General features: G+C 47.7%; 2 protein-coding genes across 2 annotated transcripts; one reads left to right on the top strand and one right to left on the bottom strand.

Moving 5' to 3' along the window:
• Positions 1–3685: 3685 nt before the first annotated feature.
• Positions 3686–7784, bottom strand: LOC121303779 (ubiquitin-like protein 4A-B). Its single transcript, XM_041234557.1, has 4 exons — positions 7672–7784; positions 4944–5138; positions 4364–4469; positions 3686–3880 (listed from the first exon to the last, which is right to left on the bottom strand). Exons 1-4 carry the CDS (start codon positions 7782–7784, stop codon positions 3770–3772), a joined length of 525 nt encoding a protein of 174 aa, XP_041090491.1. The 3' UTR covers positions 3686–3769.
• LOC121303803 (RPA-related protein RADX-like) lies at positions 6958–23974 on the top strand. Its single transcript, XM_041234599.1, has 15 exons — positions 6958–8639; positions 9078–9325; positions 11635–11818; positions 12642–12750; positions 14055–14146; positions 15331–15456; positions 16046–16144; positions 16689–16856; positions 18246–18373; positions 18513–18595; positions 18878–18940; positions 19950–20020; positions 20308–20613; positions 21154–21294; positions 21975–23974. The coding sequence occupies exons 1-15, from the start codon at positions 8042–8044 to the stop codon at positions 22106–22108; spliced, it is 2550 nt and encodes an 849-aa protein (XP_041090533.1). The 5' UTR covers positions 6958–8041; the 3' UTR covers positions 22109–23974.
• The last annotated feature ends 1232 nt before the right edge of the window (positions 23975–25206 follow it).

Below are 25206 nucleotides of genomic sequence, written 5' to 3'. Positions count from 1 at the left end.
GATCCGGCGGGGGCGTGTCTCTGCGTGAAACGAGTACATTTCATGCAGCAAGTTTGTTTGTGGAAGAAGGAAGCCAAGCGAGGAGGCGTTTGCTGTTGTTTTACAAAGAAATTAAATGTCTGGTGTTTTATATGTATTGACACAGAATCTTTGAGGCAACGTTAAAGGTAAACTATACAGGGGGCGAGCTGCCGGTCTGTTTCCCCATCCTTGCAACCCCTCAGCTGCATTGGTGAAGAATTCAAATACTGGGGTGCATTTGAGAATCACAGTGAGTAGTTCTTTGGCTGGCTCAGTTGGTAGAGCATTGCTTTCTGATTCTCTTGGCAGCTGGTTCAAATCCTGCTTGATGTGTCTTTTTTTTCCTCATTTTCAGAAATATTGTTTCATTCCCCTTAGGGACCTACTGTATAATAGGTTTGGGTTTGATAATCCCTCCTCTTCAGGCATGACTCTGCATGCGTGTGCAGCCTCTGCCAAGGGAAGTGAATCTCATGTACAAGGTTACACTGCTCGAATGTCACAAGGAGCCAGGTGGTACAGTGGGCTGGTTTGTTATACCTGCCTGCTTTTCCCCTTGGAGGTCTGGGTTCAAAGCCAGCTCTTTCCACAGGTGAGCTGAGTTTGAAACCAGACCCACAACACAATGAAACAGCTTCATTGATGTTCTCTGGTTAAGAGATTTAAAATATTAATTGATAAATGGCCTTGTGTTCTGTAATTATTTCTTTTTCCCCCACAATGTTATTTGTTTGACTCTGTCAAAGATACAATAGAAGTGACTTTTATTGGATATTTTAAACACTACACCTGCATTGTACAAATTATTAGTTAAAGTACTCAGGGAATATGACGGTAGAGTTGAGCAGCTCTTTGGTTGGCTCAGTTGTTAAAGCATTGAACTCTGATTCCTAGGGTAGTTGGTTCAAGTCCCATGTGAGGCAGAGTTTTTAAAAATATTGTTTAATTTACCTTTCTATCAATAAGGTTTTGTGTTTGAATCCATTTCAAGTCACAAATGAAACTAAGCTGTGAATCTCATCTTATCCCCAGGTCCCCATCACTCAGTGTAATAATGTGTTTCACAGAACACTGACACCAGCTGGCTAGATAGCTCTGTTGCTAGAGCAGTGGCTTGTGATTCCCAGTTGAGTGGGTTCAAATCCATGGCAGGGGTGTGAGTCTTCTGTCCATTTTCAAACACTTTACTCATTTTGAGACTTGGGTCAGTGGTCTAATCATACTAATTATAATATAAAGAGGCTGATATAAGGTCTTCTGTGCAATGCTAGACTGTCACAAGCAGACAGGTGGTGCAGTGGGCTCATTCCCTGGCATGCTGTGTTGTCCCCTTGGGGGAGTGGGCTCAAATCCAGGTAAGTTCATTAAGTTATTATTTATTTTCAAAGACTTGTTTAATATCCTATATAAGGCAATGAAAGCAGGCTCTTTCATGGAAGCGAGATGGACTGGGTTCAAATCCAGCAGTTCTTTGCTTGTTTCAAAGGATTTGTGAATTGACCTTGTATATAGTGTGAACCAGCACTTTCCTGTGGGAGCTGGTGGTGCAGGGGGCTAATCCCACAGCCTCCACTCCCTGAAGATGATGGTTCAAATCTGGGTCCTGGAGGTGAGTTCTTGAGGTAAGTAATGCTGTTGGATATGAGTTATGGTGGAGGTTGTAAGTCTGGGTGTTGGTTGTAAGCAATAATGCTGGTTGTAACTAATGATGTTGGTTGTGTTTCCACAGGAGGAAGAAGAGGAGGGCAGCCTGCCCAGAAGAGGAGGATGAAGAGGGGGCTTGGGCCCCCAGCTGTGGGGAGAGTGAAAGACAGGGGTGTTGCTTCCAGAGGAGTGAGGTGGGTGGGGGATGATATTATTGTACCCCTTTTTCTTCCCTAGACCCAGTTGTTGTAGGTAGAGGACCAGGTCTTGAGGAACGGAAATGACTGGGTCTAGGGAAGAAAAAGGGGAAGAAAAAAGGGGTACAATAATATCATCCCCCACCCACCTCACTCCTCTGGAAGCAACACCCCTGTCTTTCACTCTCCCCACAGCTGGGGGCCCAAGCCCCCTCTTCATCCTCCTCTTCTGGGCAGGCTGCCCTCCTCCTCCACCATCTGTGGAAACACAACCAACATCATTAGTTACAACCAGCATTATTGCTTACAACCAACACCCAGACTTACAACCTCCACCATAACTCATATCCAACAGCATTACTTACCTCAAGAACTCACCTCCAGGACCCAGATTTGAACCATCATCTTCAGGGAGTGGAGGCTGTGGGATTAGCCCCCTGCACCACCAGCTCCCACAGGAAAGTGCTGGTTCACACTATATACAAGGTCAATTCACAAATCCTTTGAAACAAGCAAAACTGCTGGATTTGAACCCAGTCCATCTCGCTTCCATGAAAGAGCCTGCTTTCATTGCCTCAAATAGGATATTAAACAAGTCTTTGAAAATAAATAGCAAACTCACCTGGATTTGAACCCAGTTCCCCAGAAGTGGGCAGCACAGCATGCCAAACAATGAGCCACTGCACCACCTGCCTGCTTGTGAGAGTCTATCACTCTAACCTTGTATATGAGATTCATCCCACTGAAGAGGATAGAGATGATGAAACACAGGGCTCTGAGGTCAATACCTTGGATACCTGGGTCAAGACAAGGCGTGGTAAGACAGTGTGGTCCGGTGGTTAAAGTCCCAGGCTTGTAACCAGAAAATCACTGGTTCACATTCCACTAACAGACTCACTATGAGACCCTGAGCAAGTCACTGCAGCTCCTTGTGTTCCATCTTTTGGATGAGATGTTAAATCAATGTCTCAGCAAGCACTCAGGCACTGGGGAGCAAAGCAGGACAAGAACCTGGATGTCTTGGCTTTGCAGGAGTGAAGTGAACACTGGCCTTTTCTTTATGCAGAGGAAATGGAAGATTAGCCTGGAAAGAAACCACTGAAGAGGATAGCAACCCTATCCTCTTCAGTGGGATGAATCTCATATTCGGACAGGTTGGAAAAGGGTTAAAGTCAAGCAACGCAGTGTGTGTATTGCAGCTGCAAGTATTGCCTGGTTACTGTGAATAAATATGTATAGATCCCCTTCCAAGGCTGGTGTGACAGGATGCTGCATGGTGCTGTGAAAAAGAGAAACGTCCACACTGTATATATTTCAAAACGTCTCCGTTTATTTAAGAAAAAGGCTTTAAAGTGAACCAGTCACTCCTCTACCAGCAATGCTAATGGAAGCCGATACAGGGGCTGCAGACCAATAAAAACACACTCCATTACCCACAATCCTCCTGCACCAAACTGGGCTCCTTGGAAACAGAAAAGTAGAAAATGTGCTCAGAAAGGGTGTATCGTGTGGTTTATCTTACCAAACATATACAATGTTCTAACGAAAGAATAGCCAGTAAATATTTAGCAGTATTGTGAAACAGGATCTGGCACTGCTCCATGCCTTGCTCAGTGGGTGAGAAGCACTGGCAGATGCACTAAGTAACATGAGGGGAAGGGGAGGGGGGGGAGAGGGGAGAGGGGAGAGGGGAGAGGGGGAGAGGGGAGAGGAGAAGGGCAGAGGAGGGGAGAGGCGAGGGGAGAGAAAAGGGCAGAGGACAGAGGGGCGAGGGGAAAGGGCAGAGGGGAGATGGGCAAGGGGAGAGGCGAGAGGGGCGAGGCGATGGGAAAGGGGAAAGGGCAGAGAGGCGAGGGGCGAGGAGAGAGTGCAGAGGGGGAGAGGGCAGCGGGCAGCAGCAGTATTCCTCAGTCCAGGAGGGATAGCTCCATGCACTCCACAGCCTCAGGGTGAAGCATGCGGGTTGCCAGCCGCTCCATATCATCCAGACTCAACAAGCGCAGGCCCCGCTCGTAATCCTGAGAGAGGCAGAGGGAGAGACACAGAGTCACAACTACACGCTGATCTGCACCTGCATTTCAGAGTGTGTGTGCTGCAGCTCCCATTGGGTGTCTGTGTGTATTGTGTGTGTGTGTGTGTGTGTGTCAGTGTGTCTGTGTGTGTGGGTGTTGTGTGTGTGTGTGTGTGTCAGTGTGTCTGTGTTGCAGCTGGGTTTGTGTGTGTGTGTGTGTGTGTGTGTATGTGTCAGTGTGTCTGTGTTGCAGCTGGGAGTGTGTGTGTGTACAGTTAAAAGTCATATTTAAAAACTTCATGCAACTCAAAGATGATAAACAATTGAAAACACTTTCCTTGCAGGTGTTACTGTTTATAGCTATATGTAGAATAACATGCATGCTTTTTTTTTTTACTTAAGTGCTGTGCTATGCTGTGCTGAGATTGAGCTGTGCTATGCTGTGCTGTGCTGAGACTGAGCTGTGCTGAGATTGTGCTGTGCAGCCTACCTGCCAGCGCCTTGCCTTTGTAGAGGAGTCCCTGTTGATTGACAGGTATGTTGAGCTTCTCAGAGACCAGACTCCAGACTGTGGAGACCTTCTCAACCTCACAGACCTGTCAAGAGACAAGAACACACAGACAGTGAGGGGATGAACATTAAACACTGAAATTACATCGTCATCCTCACAGACCTGTCAAAAACAAGAACTCACTCACACACTTCATCTTATCAATCAAGAGAGGCGAGAGCGAGCACCAACACTTTGATTGAAACGTAACAGTGTGTCGGGACACTTGTGATGAACACACACACACACACACACACACACACACACACACACACACAGAGTCTAGTGACAATCTTAGAAGCACAACACAGCACTCCTGTGCCAACATCTGCCACCATGCAAATGCACTTCCTGTCACTGTACTGTTACATGCAGAAGCTGTATTCAAATCATTATTCTCAGTGGCTAAAAGGCAATAACAGCGTAGGCTTAGAAACAATAAAACAATGTTTTTAAAGACATCCCCTCCTTGACAGCTTCCTGTCCTCCTGCAGGAAGTGTCTCTTTACCTCAACAATACCTGAGCTTGGAAGGTCCATATTTTAAAGTGCTCTGGTTTGCAGCATCGCAGTTCAGCCCACTCTGTGATGCTTTATGTTCTGTTAGCAAACAGCCGCTGACTTGCCCGATCCCAACAGAAACAACGGGCAGCCGTTCAGCGAGGCAGCTTCTGAGAACCAACTCCTTTAAGAAGAGTGTGTGAGCAAGGCTGGTGCTGTTGAGACACAGGAAGTGGCTCAAAGGGCTTCATGGGAATGCACACGGTATGAGGAGGCGCACAGAGCAAAGGGATACTGCAGCTGTCTCGTCTTGCTCACAGTCTCTCTCACGTCTCTCATTCTCACTTCCTGTACCTCTACATAAAGGTGACCCCCAAAGTGCTTTACATACAGAAAAAACCCCAATAATAAACAGTAAGAAAAGAGAACAGTTATTAAAAACAGAATCAACAGTAAAACTCAGAATAAAACTTAAACACGTTATGGAGAAGCTACATTAAAAAGGGATGTTTTTAATCGACATGTGAAGATTGCAATTGAAGGTGAATCTCTGATAAAAGGGGGTAAGGAGTTTCAGAGTGTGGGAGCATTAAAACAGAAAGCAGCCTCTCCCATCCTCTTACCATTCACCCTCGGAATATACTGGAGGCCAGCATCTGCAGATCTCAGAGAGAGTTTGGGCTGATGTCACTTAGATATTGTGGAGATAGTCCATTCAGTGCTTTAAAAACTAGTAATACAATTTTAAAAGCAATTCTGTAATGCACAGGAAGCCTTTGCAATGATGCCAACACAGGCGTAACGCGAGCCCTTTACTTGGTTCTAGGTAGCATTCTAGCAGCAGCATTTTGCACTAGCTGTATGTGTGATAAAGCATGACTTGTAAGTCCAGAGAATAAAGCGCTACAGTAATCTAACCTAGACAAAATAAAAGCATGTCCTAATTTCTCTGCATCATCCAAAGATAAGAATGATCTAACTTTTGCAATATTTCTTAAAGGATAGAAGGACACTCTAGTAATGTATTTTATATGTGGTTCAAAGTGCAGAATGAAAAATAACCCTCAGATTATTCACTTCAGATTTTACATTTTATTTAAGCTTACCTAGATCAATATTTGTCAAATCCAGCTGTTGATTAGAGCCTAAAAATAAGACTTCAGTCTCACAGGAATTTAACTGTAAGAGATTCTGAGACATCCAGCTTCTAATATCAGTTAGGCATTTGAAAAGTGCATTGATAGCTGTTGTGTCACCTGGTTTAACAGATATACAAATCTGTGTGTCACCTGCATAGCTGTGGAAATTCACCCCATGTTTACGAATAACCTCCCCGAGTGGCAGCATGCATAAAGAGAATAACATGGGAGCAAGAATGGAGCCCCGCAGAACACCACGTGTAATATTAGCTAGTCCTGATGCAGATTCTCCTAAGGCAACAAAATACTGTCTGTTCATTAAGCAGGATAAGAACCAGTTCAGGACACTACCAGAAAGGCCCACCCATCCTCTAGGACGATTAATTAAAATCTTGTGATCCACAATATCAAAAGGCAGCACTCAGATCTAAAAGGATCAGTACAGATAAACACTTCGAATCTGTACTTACACGCAGATCATTTACCACTTCGACAAGTGCAGTCTCAGTGCTATGGTTAGTGTGAAATCCTGATTGAACTTTCCCCAAAATGTTATTATTTCCAAGGAAGCTATTAATTGGTTCAAAAACGACTTTTGAAGTACCTTTGCTAGAAAAGGAAGGTTTGAAATAGGTCTAAAATTATTTAGAACTGAACTATCCAGATTCGATTTCTTAAGTAAAGGTTTCATTAAGGCGGTTTTTAAAGAAGGAAACCTTCCTGATGACAAATAGCGATGAACTATATCGAGGATATAAATAAAGTAAACGGGCTGCATTCACCTGGTTTAAGGAGCTCTGTCCCTCGTAGTCTTTGTAAAACAATTGCAAACACCTCCTCGCTTGCCTTCCTTCCACAAACAAACTTGTTGCATGAAATGCACTCGTTTCACGCAGAGACACGCCCCCCCGCCGGATCACACTATCCTGCTGCGCGGCTGCGCGGCGCCCTCTGCTGTTTACAACTGGTAGTGAACTTTAGGGACAGAGAAGGCTTTAGCTTTCATTTCCTATCCAATGCTGCCCTCGTGTGGACATTTTCTAGAACGGCAGTCAAGTAGATGAAATGATTGTTAAGCAATTTTGCTTCATAAAGTCGAATAAAACATGCTGAATAATGTCACGTTAGCAGATTGAGTTACACACCGCTTGAGTTTTCCATCCATTTTAATACAACAGTCGGTGTGAATGTTGGTTATATTTGTATTCAATTCTGATTATTGCAATTACGTTGCACGAGGGATAAAAGAGTCGTTCGTCTGTACCGATTTAAGTTGAAGGAAATAAAAATGAACAGTAACTTCTCCACTAAATAGCTCGGATGGGAATAATATTCTCGTTGTGTAGAAGTGAGAGCTTCTTATTATTAAGCGTTTATTAATGTGCTCCTTTTTTTTCGATTGCGCTGGCAGTGCCTCTGTGATTTTTCGTGGCTTGCTACGGCCTTGCTGCAGTAAGGGGAAGGTCCTGAATTTAACCGCGTTTCATCGTGCAAGCTGATCGATATGAACACAGAGTAAAACCTCGTTTACAGGACGTTTCTAGTGGAGCACATCGTGGTACAGAAACGGTGTACAGCAGCGACAGTGAGTCACACGTTTTCATTTTACAGGGCTTCGAAGCGAGGGCTTTCACCGTCCACGGTCTGACAGTCTCGTTTGAGAAGCCGGAGGAACCACGCAACACCCGAAACCGCGGCTGCAAGCGTGGGTCCAGCGTGCATCTTTTACTTTGCTTTGTTCGTTCGTTTTTTTCATATCGACTTCAATAAAGATTAGCCGCGAGCTGAAACGTTGCACGGCGGTTTGCAGCAAAACCGGGGCGTGCCTCCTTTGCACGGTCGTGATTGGCTGGGCTTCGGCGGGTTTCTTCCGGAAGTGGGCGGGTTTTGACGGAGGTAGATAAACTTGCAGCGTCACTTTGGCGCCAATCTGCTTCGAGTAGTCGAAGAAGTTGCGCGGAAAACGAGAGCGATTGAAAATGAGTTTCACGTCAAGGCACCTCAACTGCCCGCTGGAAAGAGCGCTTTTTAAGGGGGAAGGCTCCTCCGGCGGGTCCAACAAAACCTGCCGAGAGCCGCTGTATCTGGTTGCGTTGGACAGGTACAAGGCAGACTCAGAGTCGAAAAGGCTTTTCCCCGAAGTGTCCCCCTATCAGAGTTTTCTCTACGACGCCACCATCACGGACGGCGACTGCAGGATCCGGGCGATGCTGCACCCGAGGCTGGGCCAGCTGGTCCGGGTGAACGAGCTCCGCTGCGGCTCGGAGCTGCACCGGGCCGAGTTCACCGTGGAGTTCGACGAGAAGCGTCTGGGGCCCGGCAGGGTCAAGTTCCAGCTGGTCGGCGCGGAGGTGGAGAACGGGCCGGAGGGCCCGGTGCTGCAGCGCCTCCGGGGGCAGAGCTTGGCGGCGCTGCCGTGGCTCCGGGGCGATGGCGGAGTCGGGGGTCTCGCCCTGGCGCCACTGAAGGCACGCAGGTCCTGTTACCTGCCTCTCTGGAACTGCGAAGACTATTTTGGAGACATCTGGAAAAAGAAACCGCCTTCAACCGAGCCTGCAAATAACAGAGCACGGCAAGGTAAGCGCGGCGCTAAAAACACTTAATAGAGTTAATTTAAACATATATATATATATAGCGATTTCTATCTCTATTTCTCTTTATATATGTGTATATATATCGAATCTTTTTTTTCCCGCCCAAACTATTTAAAAAAAAAACGGCCAATGTGATGGAAAGCGGCAAAATTCATGCGCGCGAAAAAAATAAAGATCGGTATGTATAGATATATATAGAGAGAGAGAGATAGATATAGAGATCGATAGATGTATTTTATATAACTACGTGTCAGCGCAGTTAAGTTTTCGTTAAGTATTTGGGAAACTACAAAGCGGTTTGCAATTCGATACACGTTAAGGTATTTGGCAGCTTTCCTTTGATTTTGTAAAGCAGCATGGGTTAATTGTGCAGACTTTGAGCCTCGACGCTCGTTTCCCGCTTTTCTCCCCCTCACCCCAGGCAGCTCAAGCCTGCGGTTCATCACTCTGAGACAGGCAAGGACAGCCTTCATTAACAACTGCAGGCGGAACCTCGGGACAGTGGGGAACCGCTGGACACTGGGGAACCTCAGGACACTGGGGAACCGCTGGACACTGGGGAACCTCGGGACAGTGGGGAACCTCGGGACACTGCTGGTCCGAGTGATGAAGAAATCCCGCCTCCGCCATTACGGGAGGGTACAGCAGAACTCGGAGTGCCCTTACCAGGTCAGGAGGAGCCTGTGTGCGTGGGTGTCTGTGTGACGGGACTGCAGGACCCCGTGTTTGTGTGCGTGGGGGTCTGTGTGACAGGACTGCTGGACCCCGTGTTTGTGTGCGTGGGGGTCTGTGTGACGGGACTGCAGGACCCCGTGTTTGTGTGCGTGGGTGTCTGTGTGACGGGACTGCAGGACCCCGTGTTTGTGTGCGTGGGTGTCTGTGTGATGGGACTGCAGGGCCCCGTGTTTGTGTGCGTGGGTGTCTGTGTGACGGGACTGCAGGACCCCGTGTTTGTGTGCGTGGGTGTCTGTGTGACGGGACTGCAGGACCCCGTGTTTGTGTGCGTGGGTGTCTGTGTGACGGGACTGCAGGACCCCGTGTTTGTGTGCGTGGGTGTCTGTGTGACGGGACTGCAGGACCCCGTGTTTGTGTGCGTGGGTGTCTGTGTGACGGGACTGCAGGACCCCGTGTTTGTGTGCGTGGGTGTCTGTGTGACGGGACTGCAGGGCCCCGTGTTTGTGTGCGTGGGTGTCTGTGTGACGGGACTGCAGGGCCCCGTGTTTGTGTGCGTGGGTGTCTGTGTGACGGGACTGCAGGGCCCCGTGTTTGTGTGCGTGGGTGTCTGTGTGACGGGACTGCAGGACCCCGTGTTTGTGTGCGTGGGTGTCTGTGTGACGGGACTGCAGGACCCCGTGTTTGTGTGCGTGGGTGTCTGTGTGACGGGACTGCAGGACCCCGTGTTTGTGTGCGTGGGGGTCTGTGACGGGACTGCAGGACCCCGTGTTTGTGTGCGTGGGTGTCTGTGTGACGGGACTGCAGGACCCCGTGTTTGTGTGCGTGGGTGTCTGTGTGACGGGACTGCAGGACCCCGTGTTTGTGTGCGTGGGTGTCTGTGTGACGGGACTGCAGGGCCCCGTGTTTGTGTGCGTGGGTGTCTGTGTGACGGGACTGCAGGACCCCGTGTTTGTGTGCGTGGGTGTCTGTGTGACGGGACTGCAGGACCCCGTGTTTGTGTGCGTGGGTGTCTGTGTGACGGGACTGCAGGACCCCGTGTTTGTGTGCGTGGGTGTCTGTGTGACGGGACTGCAGGACCCCGTGTTTGTGTGCGTGGGTGTCTGTGTGACGGGACTGCAGGACCCCGTGTTTGTGTGCGTGGGTGTCTGTGTGACGGGACTGCAGGACCCCGTGTTTGTGTGCGTGGGTGTCTGTGTGACGGGACTGCAGGACCCCGTGTTTGTGTGCGTGGGTGTCTGTGTGACGGGACTGCAGGGCCCCGTGTTTGTGTGCGTGGGGGTCTGTGTGACGGGACTGCAGGACCCCGTGTTTGTGTGCGTGGGTGTCTGTGTGACGGGACTGCAGGACCCCGTGTTTGTGTGCGTGGGGGTCTGTGTGACGGGACTGCAGGACCCCGTGTTTGTGTGCGTGGGGGTCTGTGTGACGGGACTGCAGGACCCCGTGTTTGTGTGCGTGGGGGTCTGTGTGACAGGACTGCTGGACCCCGTGTTTGTGTGCATGAGTGTCTGACGGGACTGCTGGACCCCGTGTTTGTGTGCATGAGTGTCTGTGTGACGGGACTGCTGGACCCCGTGTTTGTGTGCGTGGGTGTCTGTGTGACGGGACTGCAGGACCCCGTGTTTGTGTGCGTGGGGGTCTGTGTGACGGGACTGCAGGACCCCGTGTTTGTGTGCGTGGGGGTCTGTGTGACGGGACTGCAGGACCCCGTGTTTGTGTGCGTGGGGGTCTGTGTGACGGGACTGCAGGACCCCGTGTTTGTGTGCGTGGGTGTCTGTGTGACGGGACTGCAGGACCCCGTGTTTGTGTGCGTGGGTGTCTGTGTGACGGGACTGCAGGACCCCGTGTTTGTGTGCGTGGGTGTCTGTGTGACGGGACTGCAGGACCCCGTGTTTGTGTGCGTGGGTGTCTGTGTGACGGGACTGCAGGACCCCGTGTTTGTGTGCGTGGGGGTCTGTGTGACGGGACTGCAGGACCCCGTGTTTGTGTGCGTGGGGGTCTGTGTGACGGGACTGCAGGACCCCGTGTTTGTGTGCGTGGGGGTCTGTGTGACAGGACTGCTGGACCCCGTGTTTGTGTGCATGAGTGTCTGACGGGACTGCTGGACCCCGTGTTTGTGTGTGTGAGGGTCTGTGTGACGGGACTGCAGGACCCCGTGTTTGGATATAAGGGAATTTGCTAAGTCAGCATTTTCAGAAGAAATCACTAAAGATCCTTAAGTTAATTCTTAAGTCAAAGATTTGCCTAAGTGTGGGAGCACACACCACAGTGTGATTCTGCATGGCTGTCATGGTTCTTTGTTCCAGGCTGAGTTCCAGGTGGCAGACAGGTCCGGTTCTGCCTCTATGATCCTCTGGAACTCACTCTGCCTCAATTGGTTCATCTGTTTGGAACCGGGAATTGTTCTGAAGCTCCAGAACTATCGAGTGAAGGCAACCTACTCTAGCAGAATGGGAACAGGGCAGGAGAGCGAGGACCAAATAGAGATAGGTACTGGACTGCCCCTGTGTTTCAGCATCCTGTAGTTCTTTGAATTACTTAGTATATTAACAGTTCAGTCCTTAGAAACTGCTGTAAGAAAACAATGGTAAAGTAAAGCGAGCTCCTCTGTGATGAATTGAGATTTCTCTCTCATTATTAAATCCCTCTCCACGCTACCCTCACCCAGTCAAACACTGGTCTGATTTGTGAGCTCCACAGTTAATCCTGGTCAAGTCTATAAACTCAGAAATGATCTTTTTTCAGTTCAGCAGCGTGCACGTCTGCTACAGCTCCCCACTGCTTCTGTATTTTGGATTTGCTGTGCAGTGAAGTCAGACCACTGGAGCTGATGCCTTGGAGTTTCCGAACAGGCAAATTAGCAATTGTCTGATTTAATTGATGACTTTTTAATTGGCCACACAAGCAGTTATTACAAATAGTAAGAGAAATGGTTGACTTTTTTTTTTTTTTTTTTTTAGAAATTGTTTACCTAATTTAAAAACACATAGTGATCAAACATTTTAACACATCATGTGAAATCACTGACTATATCACTGACTGCTAAGGGAAATTGAGATTCTCATAGGTTTTCTGCAGTAAAGGGCATCAGTGATAGGTGTCGAGGAGCTCTGACACGTGGGTTAGATCAGACTCACTGTGTGTTGTGTTGGATGTTGGATCAGACTCACCGTGTGTGTTAGATCAGACTCACCGTGTGTGTTAGATCAGACTCACCGTGTGTGTTAGATCAGACTCACCGTGTGTGTTAGATCAGATTCACTGGGGTTGTGTGAGGTCGGTGTGCTCCAGTGTGTGTTTGTTTTTCTCACAGAAATCAACCTCAACTCACAAAACCCCTCTGCCATCATCAGCATTATCCCGGAGGAAGCTGTGCAGACAGACTGGAAACTGCCCTCCCTCACCTTTAAGTTCCACAGAAGGTAAACCTGAACGAAGCCAAGCGGCATCAAATGCAATGCCTGCTGCCACAGGGATGGGAATGAGACTCCCGTTGCATTGCGTTTTTCCCCCCCAAGTCCAGGTTTCACTACGTGCTTGATCAGCCCTAGTGTGTCTAGGTAACAGACTCAGACTTTGATCTTAGGTAGTTTGACGACACGTGCTTGTTAAGTGCCAAACTATTCAGGGACAAAGTAAAAGTACCACAGTAAGGGTAAGGGTTTCATTTTAGTGTGTTTCCCATGTAAAGCACAGAGAGGTCTGGTAAAGCATAGGGAAGCATTGTAAAGCACAGAGAGGTCTGGTAAAGCATAGGGAGGCATTGTAAAGCACAGAGAGGTCTGGTAAAGCATAGGGAAGCATTGTAAAGCACTGAGAGGTCTGGTAAAGCATAGGGAAGCATTGTAAAGCACAGAGAGGTCTGGTAAAGCATAGGGAAGCATTGTAAAGCACAGAGAGGTCTGGTAAAGCATAGGGAAGCATTGTAAAGCACAGAGAGGTCTGGTAAAGCATAGGGAAGCATTGTAAAGCTCTGGTAAAGCATAGGGAAGCATTGTAAAGTATAGAGAGGTCTGGTAAAGCATAGGGAAGCATTGTAAAGCACAGAGAGGTCTGGTAAAGCATAGGGAAGCATTGTAAAGCACAGAGAGGTCTGGTAAAGCATATTGTAAAGCACAGAGAGGTCTGGTAAAGCATAGGGAAGCATTGTAAAGCACAGAGAGGTCTGGTAAAGCATAGGGAAGCATTTGTAAAGCACAGAGAGGTCATTGTAAAGCACAGAGAGGTCTTGTAAAGCATAGGGAAGCATTGTAACAGAGAGGTGTGGTAAAGTAGGGAAGCATTGTAAAGCACAGAGAGGTCTGGTAAAGCATAGGGAAGCATTGTAAAGCACAGAGAGGTCTGGTAAAGCATAGGGAAGCATTGTAAAGCACAGAGAGAAAGCATAGGGAAGCATTGTAAAGCACAGAGAGGTGTGGTAAAGCATAGGGAAGCATTGTAAAGCACAGAGAGGTGTGGTAAAGCATAGGTTGTAAAGCACAGAAAGGTCTGGTAAAGCATAGGGAAGCATTGTAAAGCACAGAGAGGTGTGGTAAAGCATAGGGAAGCATTGTAAAGCACAGAGAGGTGTGGTAAAGCATAGGGAAGCATTGTAAAGCACAGAGGTGTGGTAAAGCGGGAAGCATTGTAAACACAGAGGTCTGGTACTGTGATAAATATTTCTAAGGGGCTGCACAGGAGGAGCGCAGGAATTCCTTTTAAAACGTCTGTTTCCATTTGTCTTCAGGGAGAAGCTGGATGTCGTTCCCAACGGAACCATCTGTGATGTCATCGGGCTTGTGACATTCGTTGGCCGGCCGGAGAGAGTGCTGAAGAAAGGTTGGTTGCAGCGGCACACAAACTGATAATTTGGTCAATCGGGCTGATTAACTGTTCAGAGTGAAAGCAGTGAAGAAACAGCTGCTTGGGTTTGTGGTGTTTCTACACTCCTTTCACTCTGAAAGGTGAATCAACTCGATGGATGCCCGGGACCCTCGCCTGTGGAGAGCGCCATCTGGACAATCGAATAATCTACTACTGCTCCCCTGTATCTCCTCTCTAGCTCCCCTGTATCTCCTCTCTAGCTCCCCTGTATCTCCTCTCTAGCTCTCCTGTAGCTCCCCTCTAGCTCCTCTGTATCTCCTCTCTAGCTCCCCTGTATCTCCTCTCTAGCTCCCCTGTATCTCCTCTGTAGCTCCCCTGTATCTCCTCTCTAGCTCCCCTGTATCTCCTCTCTAGCTCCTCTGTATCTCCTCTCTAGCTCCCCTGTATCTCCTCTCTAGCTCCTCTGTATCTCCTCTCTAGCTCCCCTGTATCTCCTCTCTAGCTCCTCTGTATCTCCTCTCTAGCTCCCCTGTATCTCCTCTCTAGCTCCTCTGTATCTTCTCTCTAGCTCCCCTGTAGCTCCTCTCTAGCGCCTCTGTATCTCCTCTATCTCCTCTCTAGCTCCCCTGTATCTCCTCTCTAGCTCCCCTGTATCTCCTCTCTAGCTCCCCTGTATCTCCTCTCTAGCTCCTCTGTATCTGCTCTCTAGCTCCCCTGTATCTCCTCTCTAGCTCCTCTGTAGCTCCTCTCTAGCTTCAGCACACACCAGCTACAACCAAAAGCATAAAAATGATGTCAGCAGGGATAGAGTTCCACAAGCGAGGAGCTCCACAGCAGAAAGGCCCAGCTCCAGCTCATTAAGATTTGGAACAACCTGCATTTTCTGATTTTACTGTTTTTCTGGTTTCACTATGGGTTTAATATTACAACACACCTGAGCTTGTTAGCTAGACACACTGTGGCTAATCAGGCTGCTAGTAAAACCTGGACTGGGTGACACTGCTGTGCAACAGGAGTCTGATTCCCATCCCTGCCATGTATGTATTGATAATGGTATAGAACTCCACGTGAGGGTATGGTGAAAGGGCCCAGACCGAATCTGAAGCAGTGTTTAATAGACAGTATCAGTGTCTGTGATTACAGATATGCCCCCCCCCCCCCCCCCCCGTGACCCCCTTCTCTCTTTGTGACCCCCACAGGAGGGGACTTTAATGAATTTTCGGTGTACCGTTGGGTGTATATGGAGGATGGGTCGGGAGACGCCCCGATTGTCCTGAAACTTGAGTCCACTAGCCAGCCAGAGCTCCACACACAGCTCCACCCAAGTGAGTGACGAACCCGAGCTCTTTACAGGGGAGTCCCACAGTGACATCAGGGTACAGCTCAGAGAAGCATTGTAAAGCACAGAGGTCTGGTAAAGCATAGGGAAGCATTGTAAAGCACAGAGAGGTCTGGTAAAGCATAGGGAAGCATTGTAAAGCACAGAGAGGTCTGGTAAAGCACAGAGAGGTCTGGTAAAGCACAGGGAAGCATTGTAAAGCACAGAGAGGTCTGGTAAAGCATAGGGAAGCATTGTAAAGCACAGAGAGGTCTGGTAAAGCACATGGAAGCATTGTAAAGCACAGAGAGGTCTGGTAAAGCACAGAGAAGCATTGTAAAGCACAGAGGTCTGGTAAAGCATAGGGAAGCATTGTAAAGCACAGAGAGGTCTGGTAAAGCATAGGGAAGCATTGTAAAGCACAGAGAGGTCTGGTAAAGCACAGAGAGGTCTGGTAAAGCACAGGGAAGCATTGTAAAGCACAGAGAGGTCTGGTAAAGCACAGGGAAGCATTGTAAAGCACAGAGAGGTCTGGTAAAGCATAGGGAAGCATTGCAAAGTGTAAAATCGTGCTGTGTTCATGTTTACTGTTGCAGTGCTCGTACTCGTGTGCACCAACGTCCAGCTCACAAGCACCAGTAACAAGGCAGAGTTGTACGTGACCAGCACTACAAACAGCCACGTCTACCGCAGAGGTGAGTCATTCAGTGTAAGAGTGCTGTGGAACACCATCCATTACTACCAGTGCGCAATGACTGGCGGTGTCATTTCTCTCTTCATTCTGAAAGTAGGCTGCTTCAGGCTCAGGACTGCTTTGAATATGGTGTAGCAGTCGTGACAGCCGCCAATCCGGAAAACCATTGCGGGGTAAAATAGAGAGCAAACGCATCACCCTGTCAGTCTTACAGCATTGTCATATTCGGGGTACCACTTGGCTTGTGAGACACGTTGATCTTTAAACGCTTACTGTGTTTTTTAGGGCTGCAACGAAGGGAACGTTTTGACCTTCGAAGGTTCGGACCTGCCATGGTACTAATTTCCATAATGTACTGCCAGTGCAGCTAGTAGCTATGGTGACATCACCATGGCAGATCCGAAACTTCAGTCAGTAACGTGTTACAAACCTTCGAAAGTCAAAATGTACCCTTCGTTGCAGCCCTAGATTCATTGTGTTCGCTGAGTCCTGTAAGAGCTGATGATTATTCTGAGATGGTATTCTAGTTCTATTTGCTCCTACAGGGCAGCACAGAGGCAGGCCTTACACCACCCACCCTAAGGTCGTGCAGTTTATCCAGTGGTTGAAAACCTTGAGCGAAAAGGAGGAAGTGACAAAGATTGTACTTGGAGGATATTTCAGCTTCCCGCCCCTCCCCTCCAGCGTGGAACAGTATCTTGAGGAAAGGAACGGTGAGCTTGCTGTGAGAGAGAGTGTGTGTCAGTGTGGTGTGTGTGTGATGTGTGTGAGTGTGTGTGTGAGAGTGAGAGTGTGTGTGTGTGTGAGAGTGAGAGTGTGCCAGTGTGGTTTGTTTGTGTGTGTGTGTGTGTGAGAGAGAGAGTATGCCAGTGTGGTTTGTTTGTGTGTGAGAGTGAGAGTGTGTCAGTGTGGTTTGTTTGTGTGTGAGAGTGGGTGTGTGTGAGAGTGTGCCAGTGTGGTTTGTTTGTGTGTGTGTGTGAGTGAGAGTGTGTGTGTGTGAGAGTGTGTCAAAAACAACACACACTCTCTGTGTGTGTGTGTGTGTGTGTGAGTGAGTGTGTGTGAGTGTGGTGTGTGTGTGAGAGTGTGTGAGAGTGAGAGTGTGTCAGTGTGGTTTCTTTGTGTGTGTGTGTGAGTGTGTGTGAAACACACACACACCACTCACCCAGACACACTCACACTTTGTGTGTGTGAGAGAGTGTGTGTGTGTGTGAGTGTGTGTGTGAGAGTGAGAGTGTGGTGTGTGTGTGTGTGTGTGTGTGAGAGTGTGTCAGTGTGTCACTGTGGTTTGTTTGTGTGTGAGAGTGGGTGTGTGTGAGAGTGTGCCAGTGGGGTCACATACCAAACACAGCACAACACACTTTGTGTGTGTGTGTGTGTGTGTGAGAGTGTCAGTGGTGGGTGAGTGTTGTGTGTGTGTGTGTGAGTGAGTGTGTGTGTGAGTGTGGTGTGTGTGTGTCACAACTCACACCAACCACACCAACCAATGTGTGTGTGTGTGTGAGAGTGTGTGTCAGTGTGGTTTGTTTTTGTGTGAGAGAGTGTGTGTCAGTGTGATGTGAGTGTGTGGTGTGTGTTAATGTGGTGTGTGAGTTTGTGTGGCGTGTGTCAGTGTGGTGTGGTGTGTGTGTGTGTCGGGATTAACAAGCTGTTAATTAATTATCTTATTACCGGTCTGCGAGAGTCTGCACGAGTTTAATAAGGATGCTTGACTGTCAGCTCGTTAATTAATCAGCAGCTGATCCGTCACGCATCCTCACCAGGTTTTAAAATCAAAAATACAAACCAATAACAAATAATGCCGGCGGCTTTACATGTGCGCCGCAAACAAAAAGACAAATAATAACAAAACAGCACACGGGACGCCCCGCAACAGTGTGTGTGTGTGGATTTCATTTTATTAAATGTGGTGAAATTGCATCTGCATTTTCTGTATATTAATGTAATATATACATCAAGTTCATTGCAATGGTAAAAACAAACAAAAAATAAATTCAAAACCTCGAAATACAAAACACGTCTGTGCCGACAACAACATCGAACTTAGGCAGCGGAGCGAGGAGTCGGTCGGGGAAGCTTTCTCATGGCTCTCTTGCTGCTAGGGGAGGCCTGCTTGTCCAGCATGGAGGAGCTGAAGGGGCACGTGTACAGATTGCAGTACCAACAGCACAGGCGCTTCACTGTCCAGGCAACGATCATAGCAGTGTGCTACTGCCCCCTAGGACAGGAGGTAAGAGAGCTGTATCAGCCATCATCGCAGTGTGCTACTGCTCTGTGTTTGTGTTTCAATGACCATGCTCTGTCCTGTGTGTCTGTGGTGCTGTGTGTGTTTCAGTGACTCCATGCTCTCCTGTGTGTCTGTGTTGCAGGAGGTGTGCTCGCCTCCCAGACAGATGAATGTCCAACCCAACATAAGCTCAGACCGGTCTCCAGAAATCCCCTCCCAGGCGAGGTGACTGCAACCCTTTCCTTTCCTGCAAGCTCTCATAACGCTCCATTTATAACCCCCAGTGAATCTCTTCACGGGGGTGGGAATAAGACTCCTACCGTACAGCAGTATCACCCAGTCCAGGTTTTACTACCAGCTTGATCAGCCCTAGTGTGTCTAGGTAACAAGCTCAGGTGTGTCTGATTATTAAACTTCTAGTAAAACCAGGAACGGATCATACTGCTGTGCAATGGAAGTCTTATTCCCCCATGCATGCTGAATGTGTCTGCTATTGTTTTCCTCCAGGCAGAGCTCTATGAAAAGGCCACTGGAAGACCCAGGGACAGTATCCACTGCACCAGTAAAAAGGTGTGTCTCTCTGTCTGTTCCTGTGTGTGTGTTTCTGTTCCTCTGTCTCTGTGTTCCTGTGTGTGTCTCTGTCTGTTCATGTGTTTCTGTCTGTGTAGGGCCCTATGAAATCTGTTTTATTATTTTGAATTTTCTATTTTATTTTTTCCTGATTTCTGATTTTTTGGTTTTAAAAAGCTGTAATTTGTTTGTTTGTTTGTTTTTAATGTTTGATACATTGACAGCAACAATGAAGCTAGAAATGCCTGAAAAAATACAACAAAAATCGAACCTTTCTAAACGGTTTCTATCAAAATGCTTTCAGAAGAAAGGGTACAAATTGGCACAATGTAGTAGAAACAAACGAGGAACATTGTAAAGTAAAAAAAAAATCAAAACGTTGGCTTTTTTATTAGTTTTCCTTTTCAACACAAGCTGAACTGCAGCATTTCAAAATAGATGTAATGTGTTCATTAATAATTAATGACAAGCAATGCAAATAAAAGCCTAAATATTTAGATTTATTCTAATTTAATAAAAAGGCACTTAATAAAATCCCCCTGAGAACTTTGGAGAGGAAACGCAGCAGCGAGCCCCTACTTTCTGCAGGAGTGACGGCAGTGCTGCCTGCTCGGAGGAACTTCGGAGTCATCGTTTTCCCCCAGGTAAGAACGGTCGCTAGCAAGTGAAGCGGCACGGTCCGTATGGTGGCTCAGAGGGGCAAAAATGCTTTTTCCATGAGTTCCCATGACGCGTGTTTCTTGAAGCCTCTTGTCACACTGTGCTGTTTCAGTGTCATTTTAAAAATATACACATCTATATTTTGTTTGTTTTAAACTGATTTTGTGGTGTTGTCCTCAGGTGCCGTAGTGTGTTTTCTTCCTCTGAATTCCGCGATTCCGTCCGTGTTCTCATAGGGCCCGGTCTGTGTCTCAGTGTGTTCTGGAGCTGTGCCTGTTCTATTCACAGTGCCAGGCAATATGTTTTTGATTCCATTGGGATGCTAATCTGGGAATCTCTTCCATTCCAGGCCCTCTCTGCCCCCCAGGTCCAAAGCCATGCAGGAAGTCTTGACCCCACCGTCTAGCCGCAGTAGTACAGGTTTGAGAAGTTCGGCTCTGGCAGTGACAGCACGATCCTCCCTAACGTGGGGATGGCTTTACTCTCCCGGTGAAGCAAACACGAAGTGCAAGATTGTCTGCAAACAGATTTATTTAACCTAGAGTAGAACCAGGGATCATGTTTTAAAATGAAAATCCAATTTGAAGTCATTTGTTGCCACTGTTTGAGAAGCTCGATTTTAGGGTTAGGGGTCAGGTGTCGGTGTGGAGTGTGTTTGGTTGTGGATGTCATGCCAAGCCTTTCATTGTGTTTGATTTTTTCTGCAGTTAAGGTTTTAGATACATTCTGCAATGAGTTTGAGGACGAGGAGTTAGTTGCAGCCTTAGATGAATACTTAGAAGAAAGCAACCCCCTGGTCTGGTGCGGCCGCCGCTGGCACGGGGAGAGGCTGGGAGGGATGACAGCACTCCCCGAGACTGTACCCCGCTATGGCAGCTACAATAAGCTGGAGCTCCACACCCAGGCAGCTGGGCTGCAGCCTGCCTGCTTCGAACACACCCTGTCTGATCCGGTCAAAACGCTGGAGAGCTTCCCCAGCAGCATCGCGGGATACTACCGCTTCACCATCCTGGGTACGAGACAAGAACAGGGCTGTCAGAGTCCCAGTGCAGGGATGGGAATGAGACCCTTACTGCACAGCAGTGTCGCCTAGTCCAGGTTTTACTACAAGCTTGATTTGCCACAGTGTGTGCGTATCTTATTAAACTTGCAGTGAAACCAGGAGCGGATCAGACGGCTTCGAGGGAACTGGAATCGGTTTTAGAGACATCATAATAACTTCTGATTGTTCAACTGCTTTCATTTGAAACCACTTCAATGAACCAACAAACAGCAAATTTAAAGTCATTTGTTGCCATTGTTGGGAGAAGCTCTATTTTAACAGGATGCTGCAGATTGCAGTTTTGATTAGTCATGTGGGAATTGATTACAAGGGAAGAGGAATTGGAAATTGGGGAATGGATTTTGAAAAGTTATTGAAACACAAGAATTGAGTCGCATTCCTTAGCTGTGATGAGGCACGGAAAGACTGGTCTCTGCAGGGCTGGGTCGGGTTAGGGGTCAGAGGTCTGCTGATGCTGTGTTTGATGTTGACGATGACCTTCCCTCTTCAGGGCTGAATGAAAGTTTGGCGATAGAAACCATCTTCATACCCACAAAGCATCTGAGCCTCAGCCCTGAACCTTACGAGAACAGCCTGGCGTCAATATTGGTTCACGGAGGATTCTCCCCCAGCACACCCTGCCCCACTCCAGGTGAGTGACAGCTACCCACTGAAAACAGGAATTTTGAGAACGACTCAGGTATCACAAGGAAACTGACAGTTTGGACGAGAAGGTTGTCTGTACATTTCAACCCGCGTCAGGCCCCTCGTAGCAGACGCAAGAAAGCTTTGATTTGGACAGGAGCGGCACACATCTCCCTTGCATCTTAGTTGTCTATTATTTTGTCCGACTGTGTTGAGTGGTAACGATTGGAGCTGTGCTCCAAACCTGCCTTTACCGGCTTTGCGTTTTCTGGGAAGTGGAAGCATCAGGCACTGGAGACCCTTCAGGCGCGGTCACATCGACACGTGATTCGATTAGAACCAGGAAGCGTCTGCAACGGTGCTAGCACACTAGGCTTCTCCAGACAAGCTCAAAGCAGGTAAAGGCAGGTTTGTAGCAGCAGAACACAGAGCCAATCCATGAAACTGTTTAAAAACAAAGAAATGTGTGTCGTTTCAAGATGCTTTCCCTTTTGCAACGTGACAGGCGTGGCTGGTGGGGTGGATTAGTCTCCTTCTGTAATGAAATTAAAAACCCTAGCATTACCTTCAGAACGAACAGAAGGTCTGCACGTTCATCACACCTCTTCCAGTATTTTTGTGAATGCAAATTCAATTCTGTACCTTCACCCGTGTGTCACTTAGATTTGTGTTTTTGTATCTCCACAGAGGAGCTCATTGCTTCAGCATCGGAGCTGGCCCACCAGCACTTCCTGTTCGTTCTAGACATCAGCAGCCAGGGTGTAGGGAGGCTGGAAGTTGTCCTGAACCGGGCCTACCCCTGCCCCACTCTACAGCCCTGAACCTACCCCTGCCCCGCTCTACAGCCCTGAACCTACCCCTGCCTCGCTCTACAGCCCTGAACCTACCGCTGCCCCGTTCTACAGCGCTGAACCTACCCCTGCCCCGTTCTACAGCGCTGAACCTACCCCTGCCGTGGGCTACAGCGCTGAACCTACCCCTGCCCTGCTCTATAGTCCTGAACCTACCCCTGCCCCGCTGTACAGCCCTGAACCTACCCCTACCCCTGCCCCGCTCTACAGCCCTGAACCTACCCCTGCCCTGCTCTACATAGCTGAACCTACCCCTGCCTCTACCTGCTCTCCAAAGAAGACAGAGATACAAGTTTTGGTAAATTTGGTAAACCTTTCTTGGTAACTGTTAACAATTACCAATCAAACTTAAGATTGACGAGATTTGCACTTCACAGTGATGCACGCAGCTCTGAGTCTCGCGGTGAAAGCTGTTTCGATACACTTCACAGTGATGTTTCCTTGTCTTTGATGTTTTTTGTACTGCCATTTGATATTTTTGATAAATGTTGCGTTATTTTTTTTTTTGGTTTGTTAGTGGGGTTTTTTTTTTTTTTTTGAAAATGTACGACTGCAGCATGTTGCAAATAATAATTCTGCGGAAAACGACAATTGAACTCCACTATAAAGTACCGTTTTTGATGGATGTTAGTTAAACATTAAGGTTCTATTGAGTTTGTTCATTGTTGTCTTGCTGAGGTAGTTCCATTAATCACGTTACTAATTGAGCACGGGAGAGCGTCCCTCAGCCAGTCGGAGGGCTGTCCCATGTTCCAGTTGCACCCAGTCTCGGCCACGGCCGCTGCTTTGCCTGTTCGTTTTTGTCGACTCTGGGAGAAGAAAGCAGGCTGTTTGTCCTGGTTTAGAGAGGCCTGATCTGTAGCCTTATTTGCTGTTTTGTAACTCAGTATTTTCAGAGATTGTGATTGTTGTAAAGCACTGGTGTTAAGAAACTGTTAAGAGCTTCGACGGGTTCTGGGGCACCCCGAGCCCCGAGAAGCCCTTCGCAGGTTCATTACTCACCCTGAGCTTCCATCTCATTATATATGGGGACTGTAGTAAATGACAGGTGGCTGTGGAATTTTTCCACACCTTGTTTTGAATAATGTCACAATGTTTTCCTTTGCGTTTTGTTTTCTTGTCCCTGAATAAAACTATCCAGTCTCACTGACAGATACAAATCTCAAGTCTGCCTTTTGTCTATTTGTTTAGAATTCGGACAGGGTGATGACGTCACTGTGATCCATTACAGGCCACGGCAGTGACGTCACAGTCTCATTACACACGCATGATAGCAGTAACTCTTATTTCATCAAGCTCTATGGGAGATTACATCTCTCCATATGAAAAAATACCATAATGATGATCAATTAAATCTGTGTTCAGCAAATCAAAAAAGTATGTAGTCTGATAACACCAGTTTGATCTCTGGTACTTTCAAAACAGTTTAGCACTAATTTTCAGAGCGATTTGCACCCCTGGTTAACCTCACTGTCAGGAGTTGGGAGCGTGCTGCAATGCAACGTTTTGCTTTAGTCTCTGTCCTGCGCGCCCTGGCTGGGGTGACGAGGTACGGGAGAACCTGCTGACCCTCTGGCTGGAGCGGACTGAACGACAACAGAAGGGATAGAGGAGCCGTTCACTTGGAAACCCAGTGAACAATAACTAATAAAGTGAACAGTGACTAGTAATGAGATGCCTGTGCTTGTAAATCAGTGAAGCTGCTCTGCAATAGGAGTCTACCTGCTCCTAGAGTCATGATAACAGTGACATGGATGGAAGTTGTTAACAGTTCAATGTATCAATAATATGAACATGTTTTAATCATAAAAGGGGGTGGCTTATTCTGCATTGTATATTAATTAGAATTAGGGCAGCTGGCTCTTTGAGCTATATAACTCTCTCTTTCTCTCTAAGTGAAAACTGTTTTCACATTGTAAGGTTAATTATATCAAATATGTTAGTTATATTTACAATTAAAATATAGTAACTTTAAGTGAATATCTCACACCAACTGGGCGTGAATTTAATCTTACTTGACTTTCATATGTTTCCTCTGGTACGCTTCGAAAGCACGGACAAAATCGCTTTAAAGCTGACCTACGGACCATTTTTTGTCAACATTATAGCGAAACGGTTGACCCCGAATGTTTTAGTTGAGTCATATTAGGTCGCGACCAGGCTTTACTGGAATCAGGGTCGTCCGGATATATCCCCAGAAATGTGTATGATTTCTATTTCAAATAAGAAATGTTTTCGGGTATCAAACTTAATCGCTTGCGAAGGCGATTGTTCAGTTGGTACCGCCTCTCCTTGGGGGACAATCACGTCAAAATGCACTCAGTATTGATCTAAAGCAGGGGTCTCCAGCCCTGGTCCTGGAGAGCCCTTATCCAGCAGGTCTTATAGGGGTCTTTACATCATCACTGGCTAAAGATCTGAAACACCTGTTATTCTTGACTAATTAAGCCCATAATTGGTTCAATTAAGTAACAGAGTTTGGAACGAAAACCATCAGCTACAGCAGCTCTCCAGGACCAGGGCGGGAGACCCCTGCTCTAAAGACACAAGGGTTTTATTAAAAGTCCCGAAATGAAATTAAAGCAATCGGATTCTTTGGCAGGAACGTTGTTCAAACATTTGCTTTGACTTCCACTGTGTGAAACAGGAGCACTTGGTACAGAGCAGCACAACGCGACCAAAAAACTACCAAGCTCCAAGCTTGCTGCGCCCAGGACGGGCTATGAGCCGTTAGGGTAGGATTATAAGTGTGTGCATCGCTAGAATACGAGAGCGATGCCTTTCTAACATGTGAATCAGTGCTATTAACAAAGGACTCGCCTACCTTAGAAATGCACGCGTGCCTCCGTCTTCGTCGGCTTCCGATTCCAGACTGAAGGGGGCGGGGCCAGGACGCTATTTATCCAGGGGGCGTGGCCGGAGGCTCACCGGAGTAATTGGCTGAAGGACCACCCGACTTGGCACGCGGGGGAAAACGGGCGTTATTTTACAACATTGTGTAAGGGGGGGGGGGGGGGTGTCAGTGTATCTGTCACTGTGTGTTGGCCACAGAAATCAATAAAGATTTT

Source organism: Polyodon spathula, chromosome 35 (genome assembly GCF_017654505.1).
Source record: "Polyodon spathula isolate WHYD16114869_AA chromosome 35, ASM1765450v1, whole genome shotgun sequence".
Taxonomy (NCBI): Eukaryota; Metazoa; Chordata; class Actinopteri; order Acipenseriformes; family Polyodontidae; genus Polyodon; species Polyodon spathula.
The sequence above is the reverse complement of the archived record's forward strand: the minus strand, read 5'-3'. Positions and strand labels throughout refer to the sequence as shown.

Coding starts and splice junctions, on each gene's coding strand:
- LOC121303779 (XM_041234557.1), bottom strand. CDS start 7,784: ATGCACGCTGGACCCACGCTTGCAGCCGCGGTTTCGGGTGTTGCGTGG. Junction 5,139..7,671: donor AGCCCTCGCTTCGAAGCCCT/GTAAAATGAAAA, acceptor GTGTCTCAACAG/CACCAGCCTTGCTCACACAC. Junction 3,881..4,363: donor CAAAGGCAAGGCGCTGGCAG/GTAGGCTGCACA, acceptor TGCCTCTCTCAG/GATTACGAGCGGGGCCTGCG.
- LOC121303803 (XM_041234599.1), top strand. CDS start 8,042: ATGAGTTTCACGTCAAGGCACCTCAACTGCCCGCTGGAAAGAGCGCTT. Junction 18,374..18,512: donor ACTGCCCCCTAGGACAGGAG/GTAAGAGAGCTG, acceptor TCTGTGTTGCAG/GAGGTGTGCTCGCCTCCCAG. Junction 20,614..21,153: donor CTACCGCTTCACCATCCTGG/GTACGAGACAAG, acceptor TTCCCTCTTCAG/GGCTGAATGAAAGTTTGGCG.